Source organism: Scyliorhinus torazame, chromosome 12 (genome assembly GCF_047496885.1).
Source record: "Scyliorhinus torazame isolate Kashiwa2021f chromosome 12, sScyTor2.1, whole genome shotgun sequence".
NCBI classification, from domain to species: domain Eukaryota; kingdom Metazoa; phylum Chordata; class Chondrichthyes; order Carcharhiniformes; family Scyliorhinidae; genus Scyliorhinus; species Scyliorhinus torazame.
Genome location: NC_092718.1, coordinates 147,445,282 through 147,469,734, shown reverse-complemented (window position 1 = coordinate 147,469,734; position 24,453 = coordinate 147,445,282). Strand labels below are relative to the sequence as shown.

At 46.9% G+C, this 24,453-nt stretch overlaps 1 protein-coding gene across 2 annotated transcripts in view; it reads left to right on the top strand.

Moving 5' to 3' along the window:
* The window catches only part of atp2a3 (ATPase sarcoplasmic/endoplasmic reticulum Ca2+ transporting 3), a 356,930-nt gene that overhangs the window by 120,210 nt on the left and 212,267 nt on the right, over nt 1–24,453 (top strand). For both annotated transcript variants that reach the window (XM_072469154.1, XM_072469153.1), the window contains exon 5: nt 15,362–15,500. In XM_072469154.1, coding sequence (XP_072325255.1) covers nt 15,362–15,500 — 139 coding nt within the window. The remainder of the gene's footprint in view (nt 1–15,361; nt 15,501–24,453) is intronic.

Sequence of the window (24,453 nt, the reverse complement as noted above, 5' to 3'; positions counted from 1 at the left end):
GCAACGTGCCTCAATGACTACCGTCCAGTGGCCCTGACTTCAGTAGTAATGAAGTGCTTCGAGAGGTTGATCATGATGCACATCACCCCCATACTCCCAGAACGCCTTGATCCACTGCAATTCGCATACCGCTGCAACCGGTCCACATCAGACACCATTTCCCTGGCCCTACACTCATCCCTAGAGCATCTTGAAAACAAGGATTCCTACATTAGACTCTTATTTATTGACTACAGCTCCGCCTTCAACACCATAATCCCAGCCAAGCTCATATCAAAGCTCCAAAACCTAGGACTTGGCTCCCCACTCTGCAACTGGATCCTCGATTTTCTGACCAACAGACCACAATCAGTAAGAATGAACAACAACACTTCCTCCACAATAGTCCTCAACACCGGCGCCCCGCAAGGCTGCGTACTTAGCACCCTACTCTACTCCCTGTACACACACGACTGCGTGGCAAAACTTGGTTCCAACTCCATCTACAAGTTTGCTGACGATACGACCATAGTGGGCTGGATCTCGAATAGCGATGAGTCCGAATACAGGAGGGAGATAGAGAACCTAGTGGAGTGGTGTAGCGACAACAATCTCTCCCTCAATGCCAGCAAAACTAAAGAGCTGGTAATTGACTTCAGGAAGCAAAGTAGTGTACACACCCCTGTCAGCATCAACGGGGCCAGGGTGGAGATGGTTAGCAGTTTCAAATTCCTAGGGGTGCACATCTCCAAAAATCTGTCCTGGTCCACCCACGTCGACGCTACCACCAAGAAAGCACAACAGTGCCTATACTTCCTCAGGAAACTAAGGAAATTCGGCATGTCCACATTGACTCTTACCAACTTTTACAGATGCACCATAGAAAGCATCCTATCAGGCTGCATCACAGCCTGGTATGGCAACTGCTCGGCCCAGGACCGCAAGAAACTTCAGAGAGTCATGAACACTGCCCAGTCCATCTCACAAACCTGCCTCCCATCCATTGACTCCATCTACACCTCCCGCTGCCTGGGGAAAGCGGGCAGTATAATCGAAGATCCCTCCCACCCGGCTTACTCACTCTTCCAACTTCTTCCATCGGGCAGGAGATACAGAAGTCTGAGAACACGCACAAACAGACTCAAAAACAGCTTCTTCCCCACTGTCACCAGACTCCTAAATGACCCTCTTATGGACTGACTTCATTAACACTACACCCTGGATGCTTCATCCGATGCCAGTGCTTATGTAGTTACATTGTATATGTTGTGTTGCCCTATTATGTATTTTCTTTTATTCCCTTTTCTTCTCATGTACTTAATGATCTGTTGAGCTGCTCGCAGAAAAATACTTTTCACTGTACCTCGGTACACGTGACAATAAACAAATCCGATCCGATCCGAACTCTTTGTCCATGCTTGAAACAAGGCTGGAATGAGACCAGGAGCTGAATGGCACTGGCAGAATTGAAACTGTGTCAGTGAGTTGGTTATTGCTAAGTGCTGCTTGATAGCACTGTTGATGATCCCTTCAATCACTTTACCAGTGATAGGGTGGCACAGTAGCACAGTGGGTAGCACTGTTGCTTCACAGCTCCAGGGTCCCAAGTTCGATTCCCGCCTTGGGTCACTGTCTGTGCGGAGTTTGCACATTCTCCCTGTGTCTGCGTGGGTTTCCTCCGGATGCTCCGGTTTCCTCCCACAGTCCAAAGATGTGCATGTTAGGGGGATTGGCCGTGCTAAATTGCCCTTGGTGTCCAAAAATGTTGGGTGGGGTACTGGGTTATGGAGATAGGGTGGAGTGTGGGCTTAAGTAGGGTGCTGTTTCCAAGGACCGGTGCAGACCTGATGGGCTGAATGGCCACCTTCTGCACTGTAAATTCTATGAAATCTATGATTGAGAGTAGACTGATGGGGCGGTAATTGGCTGGGTTGGATTTGTCTTTCCTTTTGTGTACAGGACATGGGCAATTTTCCATATTGCTGGGTAGATGCCAGTGCTGTAGCTATACTGGAACAGCTTGGCTCGGGAGACCTGAGTTCTGGAGCACAGGTCTTCATTCCTCTTGCTGGAATATTGTCAAGGCCCCTAGCCTTTGCAGTATTTAGTGCCTTCAGCTACTGTTTGGTACTACATGAAGTGAATCAAATTGGCTGAAGACTGGCGTCTGTGATGTTGGCGACCTCCAGAGGAGGCTGAGATGGATCACCTACTGGGTTGCAAATGCTTCGGCCTTGTCGTTTGCACTGAATTGCTGTCTTCTCCCATCAATAAGGATTTGGTTGATTTTGTAACCTGCTGCTCCAGGTATTTGTTAAATTGTACGTCACTTGTGGCTGGTGTGGGGCTGGTTTAGCACAGGGCTAAATCGCTGGCTTTGAAAGCAGACCAAGGCAGGCCAGCAACACGGTCCAAATCCCGTACCAGCCTCCCTGAACAGGTGCCGGAATGTGGCGACTAGGGGCTTTTCACAGTAACTTCATTTGAAGCCTACTTGTGACAATAAGCGATTTTCATTTAATTTTTTCATTTCACTTGCCTATTGCAACACAATCCTGGCCAGCATCCCCCCCACTCTCCCTCTAAACTTGAGTTAATTCAAAACTCTGCTGCCCATGTCCAAACTCTCACCATCACCTGTACTCGCTGATCTACACTGCCTCCTGGTTAAGCAGTGCATCAGTCTTAAAAATTCTCATCCATGTTTTCTAATCCCTTCATGGCCTTGCCCCTCTCAAGCCCTAATCTCCACCAGCTCTCGCCCTTCAAGGTTTCTGCACTTGTCTAATTGTGGCATTTGTGGATTCCTCATTTGAATTGTTCCACATTGATGACTGTGTCTTCAGCTGCTGTGGTTCAAAGTTCTGCAGTTTCCTCCCAAAAGCATTCCACCTCCATGCCGGACACAATCTTTTTAAAAGGTATATGAATCCGAAAATGTTCAACACAGGAACACAACCTTAACATCAAACAGTGTACACAGTTTGTATGTTTTTCCCCCATTTACTCTCCCTCCCCCCCCACGACAAACAACGCCTCAAATATAATCATGAACGGCGGCCTCCTCCATACCTCAAAGCCCTCCTCCAACCCACTTAGGACAAATTTGATTTTCTCCAACCTGAGAAACCCATACCATGTCTCCCAGCCAAGTTGTGACAACGGTGGTGTACCGATCTCTAATTCCAAAGTATCCGTCACTGGGCAATCAGAGAGGCGAAGGCCAAGACATCGGCCCCCTCTAGAGGCTCCGGCATCTCCAACACCCCAAAGATAGTCATGGTTCGCAGGCCCATCTTTTGCACCCATCCACTACCTCCGGGGAAAAACCCACTCATCCAGGCCCAAGTCATGTGGACCCTATGTGGTCATTTCGGAGACATGGATAGAGCAGGGACAGGAATGGTTGTTGCAGGTGCCGGGATTTAGATATTTCAGTAAGCTCAGGGAAGGTGGTAAAAGAGGGGGGAGGGTTGGCATTGTTAGTCAAGGACAGTATTATGGTGGCAGAAAGGACGTTTGATGAGGACTCGTCTACAGAGGCAGTATGGGCTGAGGTTAGAAACAGGAAAGGAGAGGGCACCCTGTTTTCTATAGGCATCCGAAAAGTTCCAGAGATGTAGAGGAGAGGATTGCAAAGATGATTCTGGATGGGAGCGAAAGCAACAGGGTAGTTGTTATGAGGGACTTTAACTTTCCAAATATTGACTGGAAACTCTATAGTTCGAGTATATTAGATGGGTCCGTTTTTGTCCAATGTGTGCAGGAGGGTTTCCTGACACAGTATGTAGATAGGCCAACGAGAGGCGAGGCCATATTGGATTTGGTACTGGGTAATGAACCAGGACAAGTGTTAGATTTGTAGGTAGGTGAGCACTTTGGTGATAGTGACCACAATTCGATTACGTTTACTTTAGTGATGGAAAGAAATAGGTATATACCGCAGGGCAAGAGTTATATCTGGGGGAAAGGCAATTATGATGCGATGAGGCAAAACTTAGGATACATCGGATGGAGAGGAAAACGGCAGGGGATGGGCACAATGGAAATGTGGAGCTTGTTCAAGGAACAGCTACTGCGTGTCCTTGATAAGTATGCACCTGTCAGGCAGGGAGGAAGTGGTCGAGTGAGGGAACCGTGGTTTACTAAAGCAGTTGAAACACTTGTCAAGAGGAAGAAGGAGACTTATGTAAAGATGAGACATGAAGGTTTAGTTAGGGTGCTCGAGAGTTACAAGTTAGCTAGGAAGGACCTAAAGAGAGAGCTAAGAAGAGCCAGGAGGGGACATGAGAAGTCTTTGGCAGGTAGGATCAAGGATAACCCTATACCTTTTTATAGATATGTCAGGAATAAAAGAATGACTAGGGTAAGAGTAGGGCCAGTCAAGGACAGTAGTGGGAAGTTGTGGAGATAGGAGAGGTGCTAAATGAATATTTTTCGTCAGTATTCACACAGGAAAAAGACAATGTTGTTGAGGAGAATACTGAGATTCAGGCTACTAGACTAGAAGGGCTTGAGGTTCATAAGGAGGAGGTGTTAGCAATTCTGGAAAGTGTGAAAATAGTTAAGTCACCTGGGCCGGATGGGATTTATCCTAGGATTCTCTGGGAAGCTAGGGAGGGGATTGCTGAGCCATTGGCCTTGATCTTTAAGTCATCTTTGTCTACAGGAATAGTGCCAGAAGACTGGAGGATAGCAAATGTTGTCCCCTTGTTCAAGAAGGGGAGTAGAGATAACCCCGGTAAATATAGACCAGTGAGCCTTACTTCTGTCGTGGGAAAAATCTTGGAAAGGTTGATAAGAGTTAGGATGTATAATCATCTGGAAAGGAATAATTTGATTAGAGATAGTCAACACGGTTTTGTGAAGGGTAGGTCGTGCCTCACAAACCTTATTGAGTTCTTTGAGAAGGTGACCAAGCAGGTGGATGAGGGTAAAGCAGTTGATGTGGTGTATATGGATTTCAGTAAAGCGTTTGATAAGGTTCCCCATGGTAGGCTGCTGCAGAAAATACGGAGGCATGGGATTCGGGATGATTCAGCAGTTTGGATCAGAAATTGGCTAGCTGGAAGAAGACAAATGGTGGTGGTTGATGGGAAATGTTCAGACTGGAGTCCAGTTACTAGTGGTGTACCACAAGGATCTGTTTTGGGGCCACTGCTGTTTGTCATTTTTATAAGTGACCTGGAGGAGGGCGTAGAAGGATGGGTGAGTAAATTTGCAGATGACACTAAAGTCGGTGGAGTTGTGGACCGTGCGGAAGGATGTTGCAAGTTACAGAGGGACATAGATAAGCTGCAGCGCTGGGCTGAGAGGTGGCAAATGGAGTTTAATGCAGAAAAGTGAGGGGTGATTCATTTTGGAAGGAATAACAGGAAGACAGAGTACTGGGCTAATGGTAAGATTCTTGGCAGTGTGGATGAGCAGAGAGATCTCGGTGTCCATGTACATAGATCCCTGAAAGTTGCCACCCAGGTTGAGAGGGTTGTTAAAAAGGCGTACGGTGTGTTAGCTTTTATTGGTAGAGGGATTGAGTTTTGGAGCCATGAGGTCATGTTGCATCAAAGCCCTCATACTAGCTCTCTCCCCAACTCCTCCCACTTCTATTTGATCCTTTTCACTAACTAAGGTCGTATACTGCTCTCCCAACCATCCATATATGTCCCCAATCCTTCCATACCACCTTCACCTGGGAGCATTATTTTCTCCAGAAGCACCTGAAGAAATGAAGGCGGCTCCTTGCACACAAAGTCCTGCACCTGCCAGTATCTGAACTCACTCCACCGAAGTGGATCGAACTGCTCCCACAGTCCCCCTATCCCAACCAACTTTCCCTCCACAAACATGTTCATTTTCCGCACTGGCCCTTCCTCCCTCATCTCTTGGACATCCCATCCATTCCCCTGGAGCAAACCTATGATTCCCACACAGTGGAGTCATCACCAACGTGTGCCTTCTCAGTTGGTTGCAAATTTTTATGGACGACACACCACTGGACTGCTCGTGTACTTCCTCGGGGCGCATGGCAGCAGGGACGTCACAAGGGCCCTCAGGCCCGTCCCCTCGTGAGACTCCTCCTCTAACCTGACCCAATCCGCTCCCCACCACCATCATCATCTCCACGTCTGCTCTCTACCTTTTCCACAATAACAATGCAACAAATTTGGGAGCGCCAGCCCCTTCCCGCCTCCTATACTTGCAACAGAGTCCTACTAACCCTCGGCCCACTCCCTACCCATACAAATTCCGAGATTAACGCAGCTACATTACAAAAAAAGGCCTTGGGAGGGACTGAAACACACAGGAATGTTGGCAGTACATTCATCTACATCACCTGTACCCACCAATGTCGAGTGCAGCGTGTCCTACCGTTTAAGGTCCCCCTTAACCTCCTCCAACAACCCAGTCAAGCTCCACCTATGCATCATGGCCCACTCATGCGTTATCTGGATCCCCAGATACCAGAACCTTTTTTGTTATAAAATGACCCGAGAATGTACTCTGGAACTTGATGGGCAGGATTCTCCCCTACCTGGTGGGGCGGGGGGGTCCCGGCGCGGAGGAGTGGTGTGAACCACTCCGGCGTCGGGCCGCCCCAAAGGTGCAGAATCCTCCGCACCTTCAGGGGCTAGGCCGGCGCCGGAGTGGTTTGCGTCGCGTCGGCCGGCGGGGAAGGGGCATGGTGCCACACCAACCGGCGCCGAATGGCCTCCGCCGACCGGCGCGAGTTGGCACATGCACGGGAGCACCAGCGCGTGCTGGCGTCATCCCAGCGCATGCGCAGAGATGATCATCTCCGCGTCGGCCATCGCGGAGGACCACACCAGCCGACGCGGAGGAATAGAGTGCCCCCACGGCACAGGCCCGCATGCGGATCGGTGGGCACCGATCGCGGGCCAGGCCACCGTGGGGGCAACTCCTGGGGTCAGATCCCCTCGCGCCACCCCGAGGACCCCGGAGGCCGCCCGCACCGCCAGGTCCCGCCGGTAAGGTCCTACTGTAATTTAGCCCGGCGGGACCAGCAAAAAAAACGGGCGTCTACTTGGCCCATCGCGGGCCGGAGAATTGCCAGCGGCAACTTGCGTGGCGCGATTCCCGCCCCTGCCAAATCACCGGTGGGGCGTTGGAGAATCCCACTCATTATGTCAGTGGTGCTATGTAAATGCTAGTTGATTTTTAATATAAACAAGTGTGATGTAGCACGTTCTGGCAGGTGAAGATCACGTAGGCTTCAGAAAAGGAGAGCAGGGACAGCACGGTGGGGCAGTGGTTAGCAATGCTGCCTCACAGCCGTGAGGTCCCAGGTTCGATCCCAGCTCTGGGTCACTATCCATGTGGAGTTTGCACATTCTCCCCATGTTTGCAGGGGTTTTGCCCCCACAGCCCAAAGATGTGCAGGGTAGGTGGATTGGCCACGCTAAATTGCCCCTTCATTGGAAAAAATGAATTGGACACTCTAAATTAAAAGAAAAATAACATAAGAGCAAATGGGGTAGAGATGCAAACAGATCTTAGAAATAGCAATGTCATTGGAAAAGCCAGAAAATGTGCCCCAAAACACTGGGATATATTTCTAGAGGAATAGAGAAAAGCAGAGGAGTGGTTCATGTGGAGAAAGTGTGGGAGTGACTTTATGCAGCTTGGAAATCTGGGAATTATTAGCAGAATTTGATGACTGGAGCACGTTTGCATATTTGCCTGCTCCATTTTTCAGCATGAGATGGCTTCCCCACTGTGGGAGGCTGTTGGCCAGTCAGGGCTGACGTCAAAGGCTGGAGCCATGGACTGTGACAGACGGAGGGGTTAGTGCGCGCAGCTAACTACATGTTGAATCTGGCAGTTTTCACCCCCTTTAGCTACCAGGTTTCCTGAACACTTGTCGATCATCTATCCACATTGCTGCTAAATTCTGAGGCACACAGCCTATTTTAAATATTGTAATGCCTGATTTAAATATTATATAAAATCCACAGTTAATTTCGGTGTAGGCATGTTCGAGGCAGTTTTGGGACTTCCCACTGTTAAGAATTTAGCCCCCTTGCATCTCTCGGGTTATCCTGCAGGATTAAGTTCCCCTATTACGTTCGATCAAACTTGGCAAAGTTCTGGTCTCTAAATAACAAAGAGGATTTAGAAGTAGTGGAGAAAGTGCATGTGGTAAACACCACTGGTAACACATTGCATGTATTACGGTACTACCACAGTAAATCCCAGCCTGCTGGCTCCTCCCAGCAGGTGGCGTATAAAAGTGTATGCTCTCCTGCGCTGCTCCCATTCTGGTTCCAGCTGCAGGAGGCACAACATCTTGTGCAACAAAGCCTCGATTGTTTCACCATTCTCGTCTCGTGGTAATTGACGGTACATCAATTTATTGCACAAGTTGTTGTGCCTCCTGCAGCTGGAACCAGAATGGGAGCAGCGCAGGAGAGCATACACTTTTATACGCCGCCTGCTGGGAGGAGCCAGCAGGCTGAGATTTACTGTGGTACCTTTAATACAGTGGCAGTACCATAATACATGCAATGTGTTACCAGTGGTGTTTACCACAGTGCACAAAAGATTTAAAAGGATAATACCAGCGCTGACAGGTTCTAAATATCAGCAAAATCTGATGGACTGGAGAAGGAGATGTGACCTGAGAAAGGTCTTTAAAATGATGAAGGGGTTGGTTTGGTAAATGTAGAGCAGACGTCTCCAATGTGAGACGATTCGACATGAAGGGCTGTAAATATAAGATAATCACTGATAAATCCACCAATGAATTTGGGTGAATCCTTTTTTACCCAGAACGGGTAGAACGTAAAAAGAACTAGCATAAAGGAATATTTGGCACAGTGGTTAGCACTGCTGCCTCACATCGCCAGGGACCCGGGTTCGACCTTTTGAGTGGCTTTCAGTGCGGAGTCTGCATGTTCTCCCAGTGTCTGTGTGGGTTTCCTCCGGGTGCACCGGTTTCCTCCCACAGTCCAAAGACGTGTAGGTTAGTTGGGGTGTTGGTGGGGGGGGGGGGGGGGGGGGGGCTCGGGTGGGGTGTTCCGTCAGAGGGTCGGTGCAGACTCGATGGGCCGAATGGCCTCCTGCACCATAGGGGTTCTATGGAAATCAGAAAGGGGAACTTGATAAGCACGAGTGTGAAAGGAATTGAAGGATATGCTGATGATTTTAAATGAAAGAAGATGGGGATAGGCTGGAGTGGAGTAGAACATGAATACCAGCATAGAACAGTCGGACTGAAAAGCCTGTTTCTGCGCAGTAAATTCCTGGTTAAAGCAAATGAGTATGAAGCACAAGTTCAGTTTAAAGGGTATAATGCAGCATCCATGACAGAGCCCTGGAACAGATATTCCAGACAAAAGGATCCTTAGAAAAGACAGAGATATTGGAAAAGGAAGAATAATAATGTAATTAAAGACACAAGGGGGAGCGGGAGGGGGGGGGTGGGGTGGGGGGAGAGAGGGGGGAGGGGGGGGGGTGCGGGCGGCACAGGGGCCAGAGGGCCCCACCACAAAGCTATAAGAGCAAAACAAACGACAAAAAACATTTACGGCTGAAAGCTGGGGAATGGTACTAGGTGCATCGCTCATTCGTACAACTGACATAGACGCAGATACAGAATGGCTTCATTCTGTGTTGTATGGATTCTGTTATGCAGTAAAAAGTGTAAAAAGCAAGACCTGTAAGGGATATGAAAGCTAATGGCAAAATACTTTTATCGACACACTTTAAGAGTGGTCAGCACGGTAGCATTGTGGATAGCACACTTGCTTCACAGCTCCAGGGTCCCAGGTTCGATTCCGGCTTGGGTCACTGTCTGTGCGGAGTCTGCACATCCTCCCCGTGTGTGCGTGGGTTTCCTCTGGGTGCTCCGGTTTCCACCCACAGTCCAAAGATGTGCAGGTTAGGTGGATTGGCCATGATAAATTGCCCTTAGTGTCCAAAATTGCCCTTAGTTGAGGGTGGGGTTACTGGGTTATGGGAATAGGGTGGAGGTGTGGGCCTCGGGAAGGGTGCTCTTTCCAAGAGCCGGTGCAGGCCCGATGGGCCGAATGGCCTCCTTCTGCACTGTAAATTCTATGAAAGAGAAAGAAAGTGGTAAAGCAAAACTGCGGTGCCATTAAAGACCGATGAAGGTGAGATCGTAATGGGCAGTAAGGAAATGGGAGCCTTGTTAAGTGTGCTGGCCTTGGAAAGGGTCCAGAGGAGGTTCACAATGAAGATCTTGTCGTATGAGGAACGGTTGAGGACTCTGGGTCTGTACTCATTGGTGTTAGAAGGATGAGGGGGATCTTATTGAAACTTACAGGATACTGCGAGGCCTGGATAGAGTGGATATGGAGAGGATGTTTCCACTTGTAGGAGAAACTAGAACCAGAGGACACAGTCTCAGACTAAAGGGACGATCCTTTAAAACTGGGATGAGGAGGAATTTCTTCAGCCAGAGGTTGGTGAATCTGTGGACCTCTTTGCCGCAGAAGGCTTTGGAGGCCAGATCACGGAGTGTCTTTAAGACCGAGATAGATAGGTTCTTGATTAATAAGGGGATCAGGGTTATGGGGAGAAGGCAGGAGAATGGGGATGAGAAAATATCAGCCATGATTGAATGGCGGAGCAGACTCGATGGGCCGAGTGGCCTAATTCTGCTCCTATATCTTATGGTCTTATGGAGCACTTTCTCTTCTTTTAACAGTGGAGGAAAGATGTAAATATAAATGTCGCCCCAGATGATCATTGGCTGCTTTCCCCTTTGACAGGGAGAGCTGACTGGTGGTGGTTTAACCCGAGTGTCGTTAGATTGGAGAATCACAAATATTATTCCCAAAGGGAGGGGGTAAGTCAGAATCCAGGGGCCGATGTTCTCTCTAAGCTGTGCAGCCGCGTAGTGACCTGAAAGTCCCTGTGCAGGCACCAGCTGGTCCTTTTCAGTTACCGTGTGCTGGTGCACTGAAACAAACTGCCCACGCACTCCAAAAAAAAAAATAACTCCAGGTTGTGTTGCCTTAGACCTGTCAGTTTAACATAGTTACTGGAATCTATCATCACCGATTGACTGACAGAACATTTGGACAAGTGTGAGCTGGTCCGACCGTGAGTGCGTTTATGGAAGTTAAGTCATGTCTGACAATCTAGTTGCATAGCATGATGTGACTAACGTGATGAATTAAGGGAGTGTCAACTCCAGAAGGTATTTGATCATCTCGCTAGAGATTACCCGCAAAAAAATGGAACTGCGTGAAGTTGGACCCGTGCAAGATGGGCTGGTCATTTTTCGGAGGTAGCAATGAGGGATGTGACCAGCTGTGTTCCCCAGGGATCTGTACTGGGGCCTCAGCATTTCATTAGTATATATTCAGCATGTGGATAAAGGGTTGGAGAATTGAATATCCACATTTACAGATGATATTAAGTTGGGCGGTTTATCCAGTTGTGCAGATGGGAGCCGAAAGTTACAAAGGGACACAGACAGATTAAGTGAGCGGGCAAAACCATGGGAATTGGGAGTTCAAAGTTTTTTCTTAATGATGAGAATGTAAGAACTGTAGAGGACAAAGATTTATGCTTCATGATTTGGATGTCACAAAAAGGCTAGTAGATGGATAGAAAATCAGTGGAATGTTGGCCTTTGCTTCAATGGAACAATACGTTCTTTAGTTTTCATTGCTCCTTGATTTGATTCAATCAGGAATTTGGCACGGTGGCACGGAAGCACTGCTGCTTCACAGCGCCAGGGACCCGGGTTCGATTCTGGCCCTGGGTGACTGTCCGCGGGGAGTTTTCCTTCTCTCCGTGTCTGCATGGGTTTCCTCCGAGTGCTCTGGTTTCCTCCCACAATCCAAAGATGTGCAGGTTAGGTGATTGACCATGATCAATGCATGGAGTTGTCAGGTTGGGGTAAGGGCTAGGTAGAGTGCTCTTTCAGATTGCTGCAGACACGATGGGCTGAATGCACTACGGATTCTATGGACTTTCCTCACCTCTGAAAGGATATGTCAGCCAGGTGAAGCTTTCAGCTCAGACTCACCAGGTTAATACTGGTGGGGTGGGGGGGGGGGTAAATTATGAAGGCTGCTTTGCATAAAAGGCATTACCTTTAACCGGCCACTTTTAAATTCAAGCATTGCACGGCAGCACGGTGGTGCAAGTGGATAGCACTGTGGCTTCACAGCACCAGGGTCGCAGGTTCGATTCCCCGCTGGGTCACTGTCTGTGTGGAGTCTGCACGTTCTGCCCGTGTCTGCGTGGGTTTCCGCCGGGTGCTCCGGTTTCCTCCCACAGTCCAAAGATGTGCAGGTTAGGTGGATTGGCCATGGTAAATTGCCCTTAGTGTCCAAAAAGGTTAGGAGGGGTTATTGGGTTATGGGGATAGGGTGGAAGTGAGGGCTTAATATGGGTCGGTGCAGACTCGATGGGCCAAATGGCCTCCTTCTGCACTTTATGTTCTATATATGTTCATTATTGCCTTCCCTTGAGCTTAGAAAGTTGAGAGTGACCTAATCAAGATGTTTAAAATAAATGTGTTCTTCAGAAAACGATGTTAGGAGCACTGTTCACAATTTACATAAACAATTTAAACTCAGGAATTTTAAACTTTGCAGACGCCGCCAGATTAAGTGGTAGAGATAATACTGTGGATTGTAACAAAATACAAGAAGTTAAATAAACTTGCAGAATTTATGTGGAATTTGAAAATATACCTCAATGTAACTATGGTGCATGTAGCTTGGAGGAATGAGGAAGTTGCATACTTCTTGGAAAAGTAAGAACTTAAACAATGTGGAAGGTCCGAGGGCTAAAGTTATTGAGGTTTTAAATAAAAAAAAGTATACTAAGCAAGGGATTCATTTCTGGAGGGATACAATTGTTTTTATTCTTTCTTGGGACATGGGCGCCGCTGGCAGGGCCAGCATTTATTGTCCACCCCTAATTACCCTTGAACTGAGTGGCTCCCTTGGCCATTTCAAGGGGGCGGTTAAGAGTCAACCACATCGCTGGGGTCAAATGTAGGCCAAACCAGGCAAAGATGGCAGATTTCCTTCCCTAAAGGACATTGGTGAACCGGATGTTTTTTTTTTACGACAGTCTGCAATGGTTTCATGACTTTGAATTTCAGAAGTAATTGGAAATTGAAAACCACAAGTTGTGCTAAAGCTGCATTGAATCTGACTGTACTTGGAGCAATCCAACTCTTGTCTCCATATTACAAAAAAAAGTATGGAGTCACTGGTGAAGGTACAAAGAGGATGATACTAAAACTAAAAGGTTCTAACCATCAGGAAGGTCTGAACAGGCTGGACCTCTTCTCCAGAAATGTCTGAGATGCTTCTGGATAAAAATCTTTCAAATTATGGAAAGGTTTGATAAAAGTTGACCTGGGCAAGATGTAAATAAAAGAAAGTTGCCAATAAAGCCCAAAGAAATTCGGGAGAAACACCTTTTCCCAGAGAGTGGTTTGAATGTGGAACTTGTTATCAAAGGTGAATAGCACAATTATATTTAAGGGAGAAGCTAGATAAACACATGATGGAGGAAGCAATAGCAGCATATTCTGATAGGTTTGTGTGAAGAGGAGTGGCAAGAGCAGGAACACCTACATCTTCCACTGGGACTCACTGGTGTGTTTCTGTGCTGTAAATTCTAGTTAATCTAGTGTAGTAAGGGAATCCAGACTTCGGGAAGGGTATTTTTGAGAATGTGGAACACGCTGTCCAACAGCGACAGGCCAGAATTTAACGGTGACCGGCGGACGTGTGAAATTGCGCGAGAAGACGTCATGCGTGTAGCCCGGCACCATCGCATACTTGCGTGATAGTTTGGTCAACGGGCACGTGCAGGGGTGGGAAGCGTGCCAGTCGACAACTAAGGCAATTAAGTCCATTACGGAGTCAACTAGATGCAATTTTCCGTGGCCTGTTCACTTTTACAGTGGACAGGCAGCCAATCAGCCAGGCGGCCGTCACTTTTTCACTAGGACCTCGATCCAGGGCGTGATGAAATGTCTGCGGTGAAATGTAATAAAGATGTTGTCTGAGTTCTGCTGTCAGGTGTTTGAATGTGCTGCATAGTCGGTGTTTACTGCATTTTTTTCATTGCGTTTAATTTGTCCAGGTCTGAAGCTCCCCGAGGCAGCTCCACAGCAGCTGCCTGCCTTGAGGGAGGCCATTCGAAAGACCAACTCGGTGCTCGCCCTCTTCTCGCCCATTCACCTGAGCTGAGCCCCTCTCAGCACATGTTTTACACTGACTGCCTGTTAATTGACCAGCCAACGTGAAATCGCGTTCAGGGGCTGGTCATGTCCAGAAGCGCATTTCACATCTGCTTCTGGGCCTGCCGATTGTGCATGTCCGACGAGTGCAAAATGCAGGCCGTAGATACCGAGTCAAGTGAAACAACTAAAAGGCTGCTAAATGTTCACTAGGAAACTAAGGGCATTAATATATATAGAGAAATGGGGCCAAAAAGATAAAGCGGCCGAGTGCATCAGCCTCTTGCTTTGAATGTCCTGCAAGTCTGATAAAGTTCATCATTCTTGCCCATGCATCACAACCTGGTCCTAAATATATGAAGGCCCCTTTCTTTACTACCTCTGTAGTGGGACCCATTGCTTCTCATTTTTCACTTTCTATGTTCTACAGATTTTAAATCCCACATTTGGTGTCACTGCAAACGATTTGATGTTGTCCTGTCTTCCTCCATCCTGCTGTTTACAGCAGGGGGGGCCTGAACGACAGACCTTGGCTCATCTTTTGTTGACAGCAGAAATCTCATCTTTCAGTAGTCTCTCCATGTTCTCTCCATGGTCACAGTAGTGTAGTGGTTATGTTACTGGACAAATAAGCCAGAGATTTGGACAGACCACATTGAGTTCATCTCCTACCATAGCTGTTTAAACATTGCAAATTCTGTTCTTTAAAAAGCTGGAAATAAAATTAAAAAGTTGGTGTCAGTGAAAGTGGCCTTCGATCTGTTCAATTGTTGTAAGCATCTACTGCCGGGAAGTCCTTATCTGGTCTGTGTGAATCCAGTCTGATGCTGATATGGTTAATTCTGAACTTCCCTCTGAAGTGGTCTTGCTAGCCGCTCAGTTCTACAGGTTTGCAGCCTTATTACCATTGCCCACAGTTTGAGAGTAAATTATGCAATTTCATGAGACTGTTTACTCAGTTACTGTTTTTTTTTTTTGATATAGGTGGTAGCAAATGTCTTGCTGCCCAAGTTAGGTTTTGTGGAAAGGATGATTTGTTGGTCAGTGCATTCTTCCTTGCAAGCCACATACATAGCTGACTGGGCAAAAACCCGAGCAAAACTGGGAGCGTCGGGCTCCCAAGGATTATTAAACTGTGACATTACTTATGAAGTGAACTCATTGTTCATATCCAATTGATAGGAAAGGAACGCAGAGAATGCGATCGAGGCACTGAAAGAATATGAACCCGAGATGGGCAAGGTGCATCGAATGGACAGGAAAGCTGTGCAGAGAATCAAAGCCCGAGACATTGTGCCTGGAGACATTGTGGAAATTGCGGGTAAGAGAGTCTTCAACCCCACAATCTGTGTCTGAATGCTAGTGATCCATCTCAGGCATTGGTGGTCTGTTCGAACAATTTGAAGGTCCTGTCCGGACTGGATCATCGTGAGCACACGGAACACAATATTTTTAATGCAACTCCAATGTGGTTTGAAAATTTAAAGGATATCATTGCTAAAAATAAACATGTTTCCTTCCAGTGGTCTACATGAATGAGAGGGTGGGTGGGTGGGTGGGTGGAAAAGTGGGGTGGGAGGGGGAGGCGCTGATAACCTGATGTCATGGCGCTCAAACCTCTGTAGTTTTGACGCCATTCTTCATATTGATATTGTATTTGTTTTATTGTCATGTGTACAAAGGTACAGTGAAAAGTATTGTTCTGCGTACAGTCCAGGCAGAATTCCAAACATGAAAAAAAAACATAGGGCATACATAAATACACAAGGTAAAGATTAGAGATAATATTAGTGTTGGTGTTATGGGAGAGGTGTTTTCAGAACCCCAAAATGTATCATGGAGTTCACCCAACTCCCACCTTTAATGGATTGTTGCTTTTGAAGCACACGGCTTGTTCCCCAGGTGTAGTATTACAATTATGGACGCGTGGTTTTTAAAACAAAACAATGTTTATTCCATGAACTCAAATTAACCTTTTAAATAAACATTGGATCTCTTAACACCCCTTACTTCAAAGATAACCCTGAAAATAATACAACACTGCCCAATCCTGCAAACTGTTCCTTTAAACAATCAAAAGACTTCAACCCTTAAAAAATAGGAGCACAACTGGAGACATTCAATATATTTATAGTCTTTGGATTTGCAGAAATCACCAGACCAGCTCTTTTCCTTCCTGCAGCTCTCAGCAAAACACACAGACATTCCCAGCTGCTCTCTCAAACTGAAACTAAAAACTCAGAACTAATCTCAAAATGGCCGAACTGAGCTCAGCTCCACCCACTCTCTGATATCACTATTTTCTTAAAGGTACATTGCTTAAACATCCATTTCTTAAAGGTACTCTCACATGACAGTCGGAATTCAATTTAAAAGATTGGTACTGTTATAAGAGATGCAGGAAGAGAGTGTGTAAGAGAGCTGACAGAGAGTCGCCCCGCTCCGGTGCCATCTTGTAAGGGTCCCTGATGTTTAGAACTAAACTGCCCACATTCCTCCCAGACTGACAGTTAATTTCCACATAAAGCAATTCGATAAATGACCTCTTATACATTTTGCTTGAAGGATATCATAGAATTTACAGTGCAGAAGGAGGCCATTCGGCACATCAAATCAGTACCGGCCCTTGGAAAGAGCACCTTCTTACGCCTCCACTCTATCCCTGTAGCCCCAGCTAACCTTTTGGACACCAAGGGGTAATTTATCATGGCCAGTCCACCTAACCTGCACATCTTTGGACTGTGGGAGGAAACCGGAGCACCCGGAGGAAACCCACGCAGACACGGAGAAAGTATAAACGCCACACAGACAGTCACCCGAGGCTGAAATTGAACCCAGGGCCCTGGAGCTGTGAGGTAGCAGTGTTAACCACTGAGCCAACGTGCCGCCCCCACTGTACCACCGTGCCATATTTTATAGGACACTGGAAAGAACTCCCATATTCTTCTTCCAATTGTGCTGTGGATCTTGTAAATCCCCCTGAGAGAGTGCACTGCTGACTGTCTACGTCAAAGGCAGCATTGCTCATAAATGTCGGTCCAGAATTTGTGTTAACCTCTCTGCAGTGTGGGGGGGGCGCAGTGGTTAGCACTGCTGCCTCATGGCGCCGATGACCCCTGGTTTCATCCCTGGCCCCGGGTAACCGTCCGTGTGGAGTTCACACATTCTCCCGGTGTCTGCTTGGATCTCACCCCCACAACCTAAAAGGATGTGCAACGTAGGTGTATTAGCCACACGGTCGCATAGTGGTTAGCACAGTTGCTTCCCAGCTCCAGGGTCCCAGGTTCGATTCTTGGCTTGGGTCACTGTCTGTGTGGAATCAGGCCTTTCTCCCATGTCTGCGTGGGTCTCCTCCGGGTGCTCCGGTTTCCTCCCACAGTCCAAAGATGGCAGGTTAGGTGGATTGGCCATGCTAAATTCCCCTTACTCTCCAAAAAAGATTGGGTGGGGTTACTGGGTTACGGGGATAGAGTGGCGGTGTGGGCTTGGGTAGGGTGCTCTTTCCAAGGGCTGGGGCAGACTTGATGGGCCGAATGGCCCACTTCTGCACTGTAATTTCTATAAATTACCCCTTAATTGAAAAAAAAAGCATTGGATGCACTAAATATATAGAAAAATAATCTCTCTGCAGTAGCATTTGAAACCTTCTGCCTCCCCAGGCCCCCTAGTTCTCCTCCCCCCCCCCCCCCCCACCCCCCGCTCTCGCCAGGCCTCCCTCTTTTCCACCACCCCCCTCTCCCCAGGCACCCTCTTTTCCTCCTCCCCCCCCCCCCCCTTCTCTCTCTTGGCCCCCTCTGTCCCCTTCTCTTCCCTCCCCGGCCCCCTCTTTCCCTTTCACCTCCATTCCCAGGCCCCCTCATGGATTGGATTTGTTTATTGTCACGTGTACCGAGTTACAGTGAAAAGTATTTTTCTGTGAGAAGCTCCAAATGATCATTAAGTACATGAAAAGAAAAGAAAAAGAAAATACATAATAGGGCAACACAAGGTACACAATGTAAATACATTAACACCGGCATTGGGTGAAGCATACATGGTGTAGTATTAATCAGGTCAGTTCATCAGAGGGTCGTTTAGGAGTCTGGTAACAGCAGGGAAGAAGCTGTTTTTGAATCTGTTTGTGCGTGTTCTCATACTTTTGCACCTCGTGCCCCCCTCTTCATTCTCCCTCTTCCCCCTCCTCACCCCCCCCCCCCCCCCCCCCCCCCCAACACACACACTCCCCCCTTCCCCTCTCGATCCCTTCTCTCTTTTTCTCTCCCCATCGGGCCCCTTCTTCTCAACCCCCCCACCCCGGCCCCTTTCTCTTCTCCCCTTGGCATCCTCTCTTCCCCAGTCAGCATCCTCTTTTTTCCCCCCATTAGCCCCTGCTTCTCTCTCTCTCTCTCTCTCTCTCTCTCTCTCTCTCTCCCTCCTCTTCCCCCACCCTCACCCGAGGGCAGCACGGTGGCACAGTTGTTAGTACTGCTGCCTCTCAGCTCCAGGGACCCGAGTTCAATTCCGACCTCAGGTCACTTTCTGTGTGGAGTTTGCACTTTCTCCGTGTGCGTGTGGGTTTCCTCCGGGTGCTCCGGTTTCCTCCCACAGTCCAAAGATGTGCAGGTTGGGTGGATTAGCCATGCTTAATTGCCCCTTTAGTGTCCAAAAACGGTAGGAGGGGTTATGGGGATAGTGGAGGTGTGGGCTTAAGTAGGGTGCTGTTTCTGAGGGCCGGTGCACACTCGATGGGACGAATGACCTCCTTCTGCACTGTAAATTCTATGATTCAATTTCTGTGCCATCGGCCCCCTCTCCTCTACTCGCCGTCCCAAACCTCTCGGCTCCCTCTGCTCTCCTTGCCCTTCCCAAACTCATCGACCCCCCCCTCTCTTTGGGCCCCCTTTCTGCCCCTCGGCCCATCTCCACAATATTCCCACCAATATAGTCACTCATGGCACCGAATATTCACTTGGGTCTTCCAGTCCCCTTGGTGCCTTTAGTTGAGATAGCAGCTCTCTAGGTTGAGATCCCCTCCACATGTGTTCTTGCTATTTTGTAAACCAGTCATTTGAAAAAGGTCTAGAAGCTTTCTCCCGCCTAAACCAAGGTTCTGCTGAAATCCCAGATTTCTTACCTTCTTTATTATCACTGATGAAGAAAACATCCTTCTTTGTTCAAATGTCAGGACCTATCCTGAGCCAGGGGAGGCCTTGAGTAATAAATTTTACTCTTAAATTAGTGAATCAGTACAAGAAAATTATACAAATATATTGAAACTAGCAGCAGGCCATTCATTATGATGATGGCTGATCCTCTATCTCAACGCTATACTCCAGCACTCTCCCCATGTCTCTTAACATCTTTAGTCTCTAGAAATCTATCTGTTTCCTCAAATATATTCAGTGACGTGACCTCAACAGCCTTCTGTGGTAGGGAATTCCACAAGCTCGCCATTCTCTGGGTGAAGAAAGTTCGTCTTATCTCAGTCCTAAGTGGCCTACCCTGTATCTTGAGACTGTGAGCCTTTGTTCTCTATGGCAAGTATAACCTTTCTTAGACAAGGACCACAACTGTGCATAATACTCCAGGTGTGGTCTCACCGAGGCCCTGTACAGCTGCACTAAGATGTCCTTGCTCCTGTACTCACATCCTCTTGCATTGAAGGCCAACAAACCATTTGCCTTCCTAACTGCTTGCTGTACCTGCATGCTTGCTTTCAGTAACTGGTGTACAGCTATAAGCAATATCTGGATGCTGTTCATTTCAATGAAAGATTGTTATTCTGTTGACGCCTAAGTTTCACTAGTTTACGATATTGAAACTGGTGATTCTGTCACTTTACTTACCGTGCTTCATTTTCATGTGTGATTATGATGATTAATTTTGCAGGGCTACAATTTTTCATTATAACTGAGTGATTCCTCTCACTAGTGCACATGGATTTCAAGTAGTCCACCCACAATCCAAATGATAATCTTTATTATTGTCACAAGTAGGCTTACATTAACACTGCAATGAAGTTACTGTGAAAAGCCCCTAGTCGCCACATTCTGGCACCTGTTCGTGTACACAGGGAGAATTTAGAATGCCCACATTACCTAACAAAATACAAAACAAAAGTCCATGATTTTGCCTTTACAACTGTAGCCTTGAACCATCCATCAACATACCTTCCGTGTAATAAAAACAAAAAGTGCTGGAAACACTCAGCAGTTCAGGCAGCATCAATAAGCGTCCATGAGAACTAGGGAAATCTTAGTTTCAGGGTAGTTGATTAACGGCTGGAAAGTAGGATAAGTCTTCTGGTGCAGTTGGGGATATCCTGGTTTAACTGGTACAAATTGGGATTATTCCAATTTAAATTGATGAAGACCATAGAATCCCTACAGTGCAGAAGGAGACCATTCGGCCGACCGAGTCTGTACCGACCCTTCGAAAGACCACCCTATCTCGGCTCAATCCCCTGTCCCATTCCTGCAGCCCCATCCCAAGGGGCAATTCAACATGTCCAATCCACTAACATGCCCACCTTTGGACTGTGGGAGGAAACCGGAGCAGCCGGAGGAAACCCATGCAGACACTTGGAAAAAGTGCAAATTACACACACAGTGACTTGGGTGACCCAAGGCTGGAATTGAACTCTGGTCCCTGACGGTGTAAGGCAGCAGTGCTAACCACTGCAACCCAGTATAGCTGGGGTTATCCTGGTTTAAGTGGTGCAAATTGGGATTATTCTAGTTGAAGGTAATATATAGTTGGGGTTATCCTGGTTTAACTGGTACAAATTGGGATTATTCTGGTTGAAGGTGATATATAGTTGGGGTTATCCTAGACTAACTGGTAGAGTTTGACCATCCTGAACTATTATGGGCGGCATGGTAGCACAGTGGTTCGCACTGTTGCTTCAAAGCGCCAGAGACTCAGGTTCTATTCTTTGCTTGGGTCACTGTCTGCGTGGAGTCTGCATGTTCTCCCCGTGTATGCGTGGGTTTCCTCCGGGTGCTCCTGTTTCCTCCCACAAGTCACGAAAGACGTGCTTGTTAGGTAAATTGGACATTCTAAATTCTCCCTCCGTGTACCCGAACAGGCGCCATAGTGTGGCGACTAGGGGCTTTTCACAGTAACTTCATTGCAGTGTTAATGTAAGCCTACTTGTGACACTAATAAAGATTATTATTATTGTTGACATATAATTCAGTGGTGCAGTCCAGATTGTCATTGGTACAGCTCAGGCCATGCAACCCACGGTTTAGCTGGGATGATTCAGTAACAGATCGAATTGGGATTATAGATACAGATTGTATGTAACTAGCATAAGTTAAACCTATGATTGACTTTGTACAGTTAGGTTTTTCTGCTTTTTATCTTTCTCTTTTATTAATTTCTTGTTCATGGTAAATGTGTTGTAATGTAGGAAAATTGACTGCATGTTAGAGGCAATCAATCCCATAATTACATTGCTACAGAGCACTAATTATAGAGGACGCTAAACTGTTGATTCACAGAGTTGGTAAGTTAATTGGAAATTTTACTAAGGGCTTATAAAATAACATAATGGTTTTGAAGTGTTTCAGTGCCTTTGCAATCCCAATATTGTGATTACATGACTGTTTTACTCTATCTATATGTATCCTGTTTGATCTGTTATCTGATACAGGAGCAACACTACTGCAGGTAGTTGGCAGATGGAGGGTGGGTGAGCACTCATGGCTGCTCAGACAAAGGCTTCAAAATGTAATTTTTCTTCAGGGGGTGAATTTCTGGTGACATTTTAGAGTTGCCTGAAGATCCTTGCTTCTCCTTTCCACTAGGCATGATCTGTATCAAATCTTCCTTCTTCAGAAATAGCTTGAACCAAGTGCAGATTGAACCTAGTTGAATGAACCCAATTCTGTTCCTCAGCTCCAAGCTGATCTGGACAACAGTTTGAACGTTTCCACCTCATTGTTTACATCCGAGGTTTGCCATGTTGACAGTGTTGCCGCCCTGGCCTCCGCCCTTCTCTTTCCTCGGAGCAGGGGCCCTGGACGATATTCCTCCTCCATCCCGTTGCCCAGAGACACTGACCAAGGCCACGTGCCGTGCCCTGCTGATACTGATCTAACTTGGCATTCTAAACACGAGATCTCCTGACCTGTGCGAGGTTCTGCCACACCGCTCCAGGCTCACTGAAACACAACAAACCTATTGAGGAAAACTGGGCAGATCATAAAGTCACTGTTGAATGAAACGGAGTCTCAGTCCCTCGGGGAAGGATGGAAAGACCTCTTAATCTTTAATCCTTTGATACTTCTAGCATGCTGCTGGAGACAAAAGACCTTCTATGAGCAATCTGCTATTTTTAAATCTGTAAGATTTTCTAGATTTCAGAGGTCTGGGAATGAGTGGGAGTGATGTGCTGAAACATTGGCCTTGAAAACTTCATTAAAAATGCATTAAAAAGTCAGTGGATTAAAAAAAAAAATCCATGGAGTAAACAACTCAGTAACTTGGCAGGAGACAAGAAAGGAGGAAGAAAAGGGATATTTACCGAGCAGGCAGTGTCTCACTTCAACCACGCCTATTTATCAAGGATTTTTGTTTAACTGCTGTGCAAAGTATTGGCAGCTTACAACATCATTGTGTTAGCTGAGTTAATTGCAAGTGTTCATTCACGTGCTTGGCTCTGTTTAGAGATTTATAGGTTTGCATTGTTTTGTAATATGCTTGACATCTTCCAGTGCTTCTTGGTGACTGAAGGGCAGAAGGTTAATTATTTAATGGTGATTCTGGCAGAGAACCTCAAATAATTGCCTCGGACACTAGATGTGTCGTGGATTTTTTACTGACCATACACCCATATGGGTGAAAGATCATCACCAATAAAATTCAGGGGGACAGGCTCCCAACTGTAAGCCCAGATTTGACCCCTTGGCTACCCGTGCAAGGAGTACTGCACAGAGCATGTGTAGCCACTGCCACATCCACATTCCTATGTTTACGGGTGTCTCTGGGCTCCTGTCCCAGCTTTCTTCAATTCTCCTTCTCTTGTGTGCATTCAGCTTCAGGAATGGCTACCCTGAGCTGTAGATGGCTGTCTGTCTGTCTGTCTGAATTGAGATGGTATTTTCACTAGAGGTCAAACATACCAGAGCCCTCAGACTGTTAACTGAGTGTGGAGCATGCATGTGCTGGGCACTACATGTTAAAGAAAGAGGGAAGAAAGACTGGTAGATCGAGCCTTTCACAGCCACTGGACATGACAAAGCACTTTTGAAATGTGCCCATTGTTGTAAGGTAGGAAATGCAGCAGCTCTCAGCTATCTGTTCAAGGGCAATTCGGGATGAGCACTAAATGCTGACCTTACAGGCGATGCCCAATCCCGTAAATGAACTTTTAAAAAAAAATCTAATTTGCACATAGCAAACAAATAGCAATGCGACATTGAGCAGAATTTGTTTGAATGGTGTTATTGGGGAATAATTATTGGCCAGGATACTAGGGATGACTCTCCTGCCTTTCATGGTTCCATAGGATCTTATACACCCACTCGAGAGGCAGGGGTTCAACTTCATGTCTCATCTGGAAGAGAGCAATGTTAAATGTAGCAATATCCCCAGGGCATGAAAGATCCTGTTGAAATGAAACCTTTCAGTTCGAGAGGTGTAGAACGTGGAACATTTATGCTGCATCTTGCACCGTAGCTGCAGTATGTGTACAAATCTCCAGCACAGACATCACCACTCAGTACAGACATAGCAGTAGTTCTGGGTTAGCACAATGCTCTCGGGGCAGAGACATCTGTTCCGAATGACGCGCTTCAAAACAAAACATAACAGGGAGTCAAATGATGCTTCAGCGGACTGAACGGTGCTCTCCTCTGAGGTACTCTATAATAACTCGATAACTCCCAAAACAGTCAACACACTCCTTCCTGTGCTGGGACTTCACACCCCACCCGCGTGCAGGTAACATTTAAGGGTGTCACAACTCAAAGTGCTGCTTATGCCCGGTCACTGTAACCAGTACATCAAGGCAGCTTTCTGTTTGCTAACATTTTTTTTCCCCAATTGTGTTGATCAAAGACGTTAAAACTTTGATCTCACTCTCAAACATTACATATAAATATCAAATTTGCATTGACGTATGCATTTCATTACCCAGGATATCCCAAAACGCACTCTGGACTGAATCAGTTATTATTTGAAATGCGTCCACTGTTTATAAAAGTAGGAAAAAGTGGCAACCAGTTTGAGTACAGTAGGTCCCACAAACCGTATGGACAAAATTACAAAACAATCTGTTGATCTGGGTT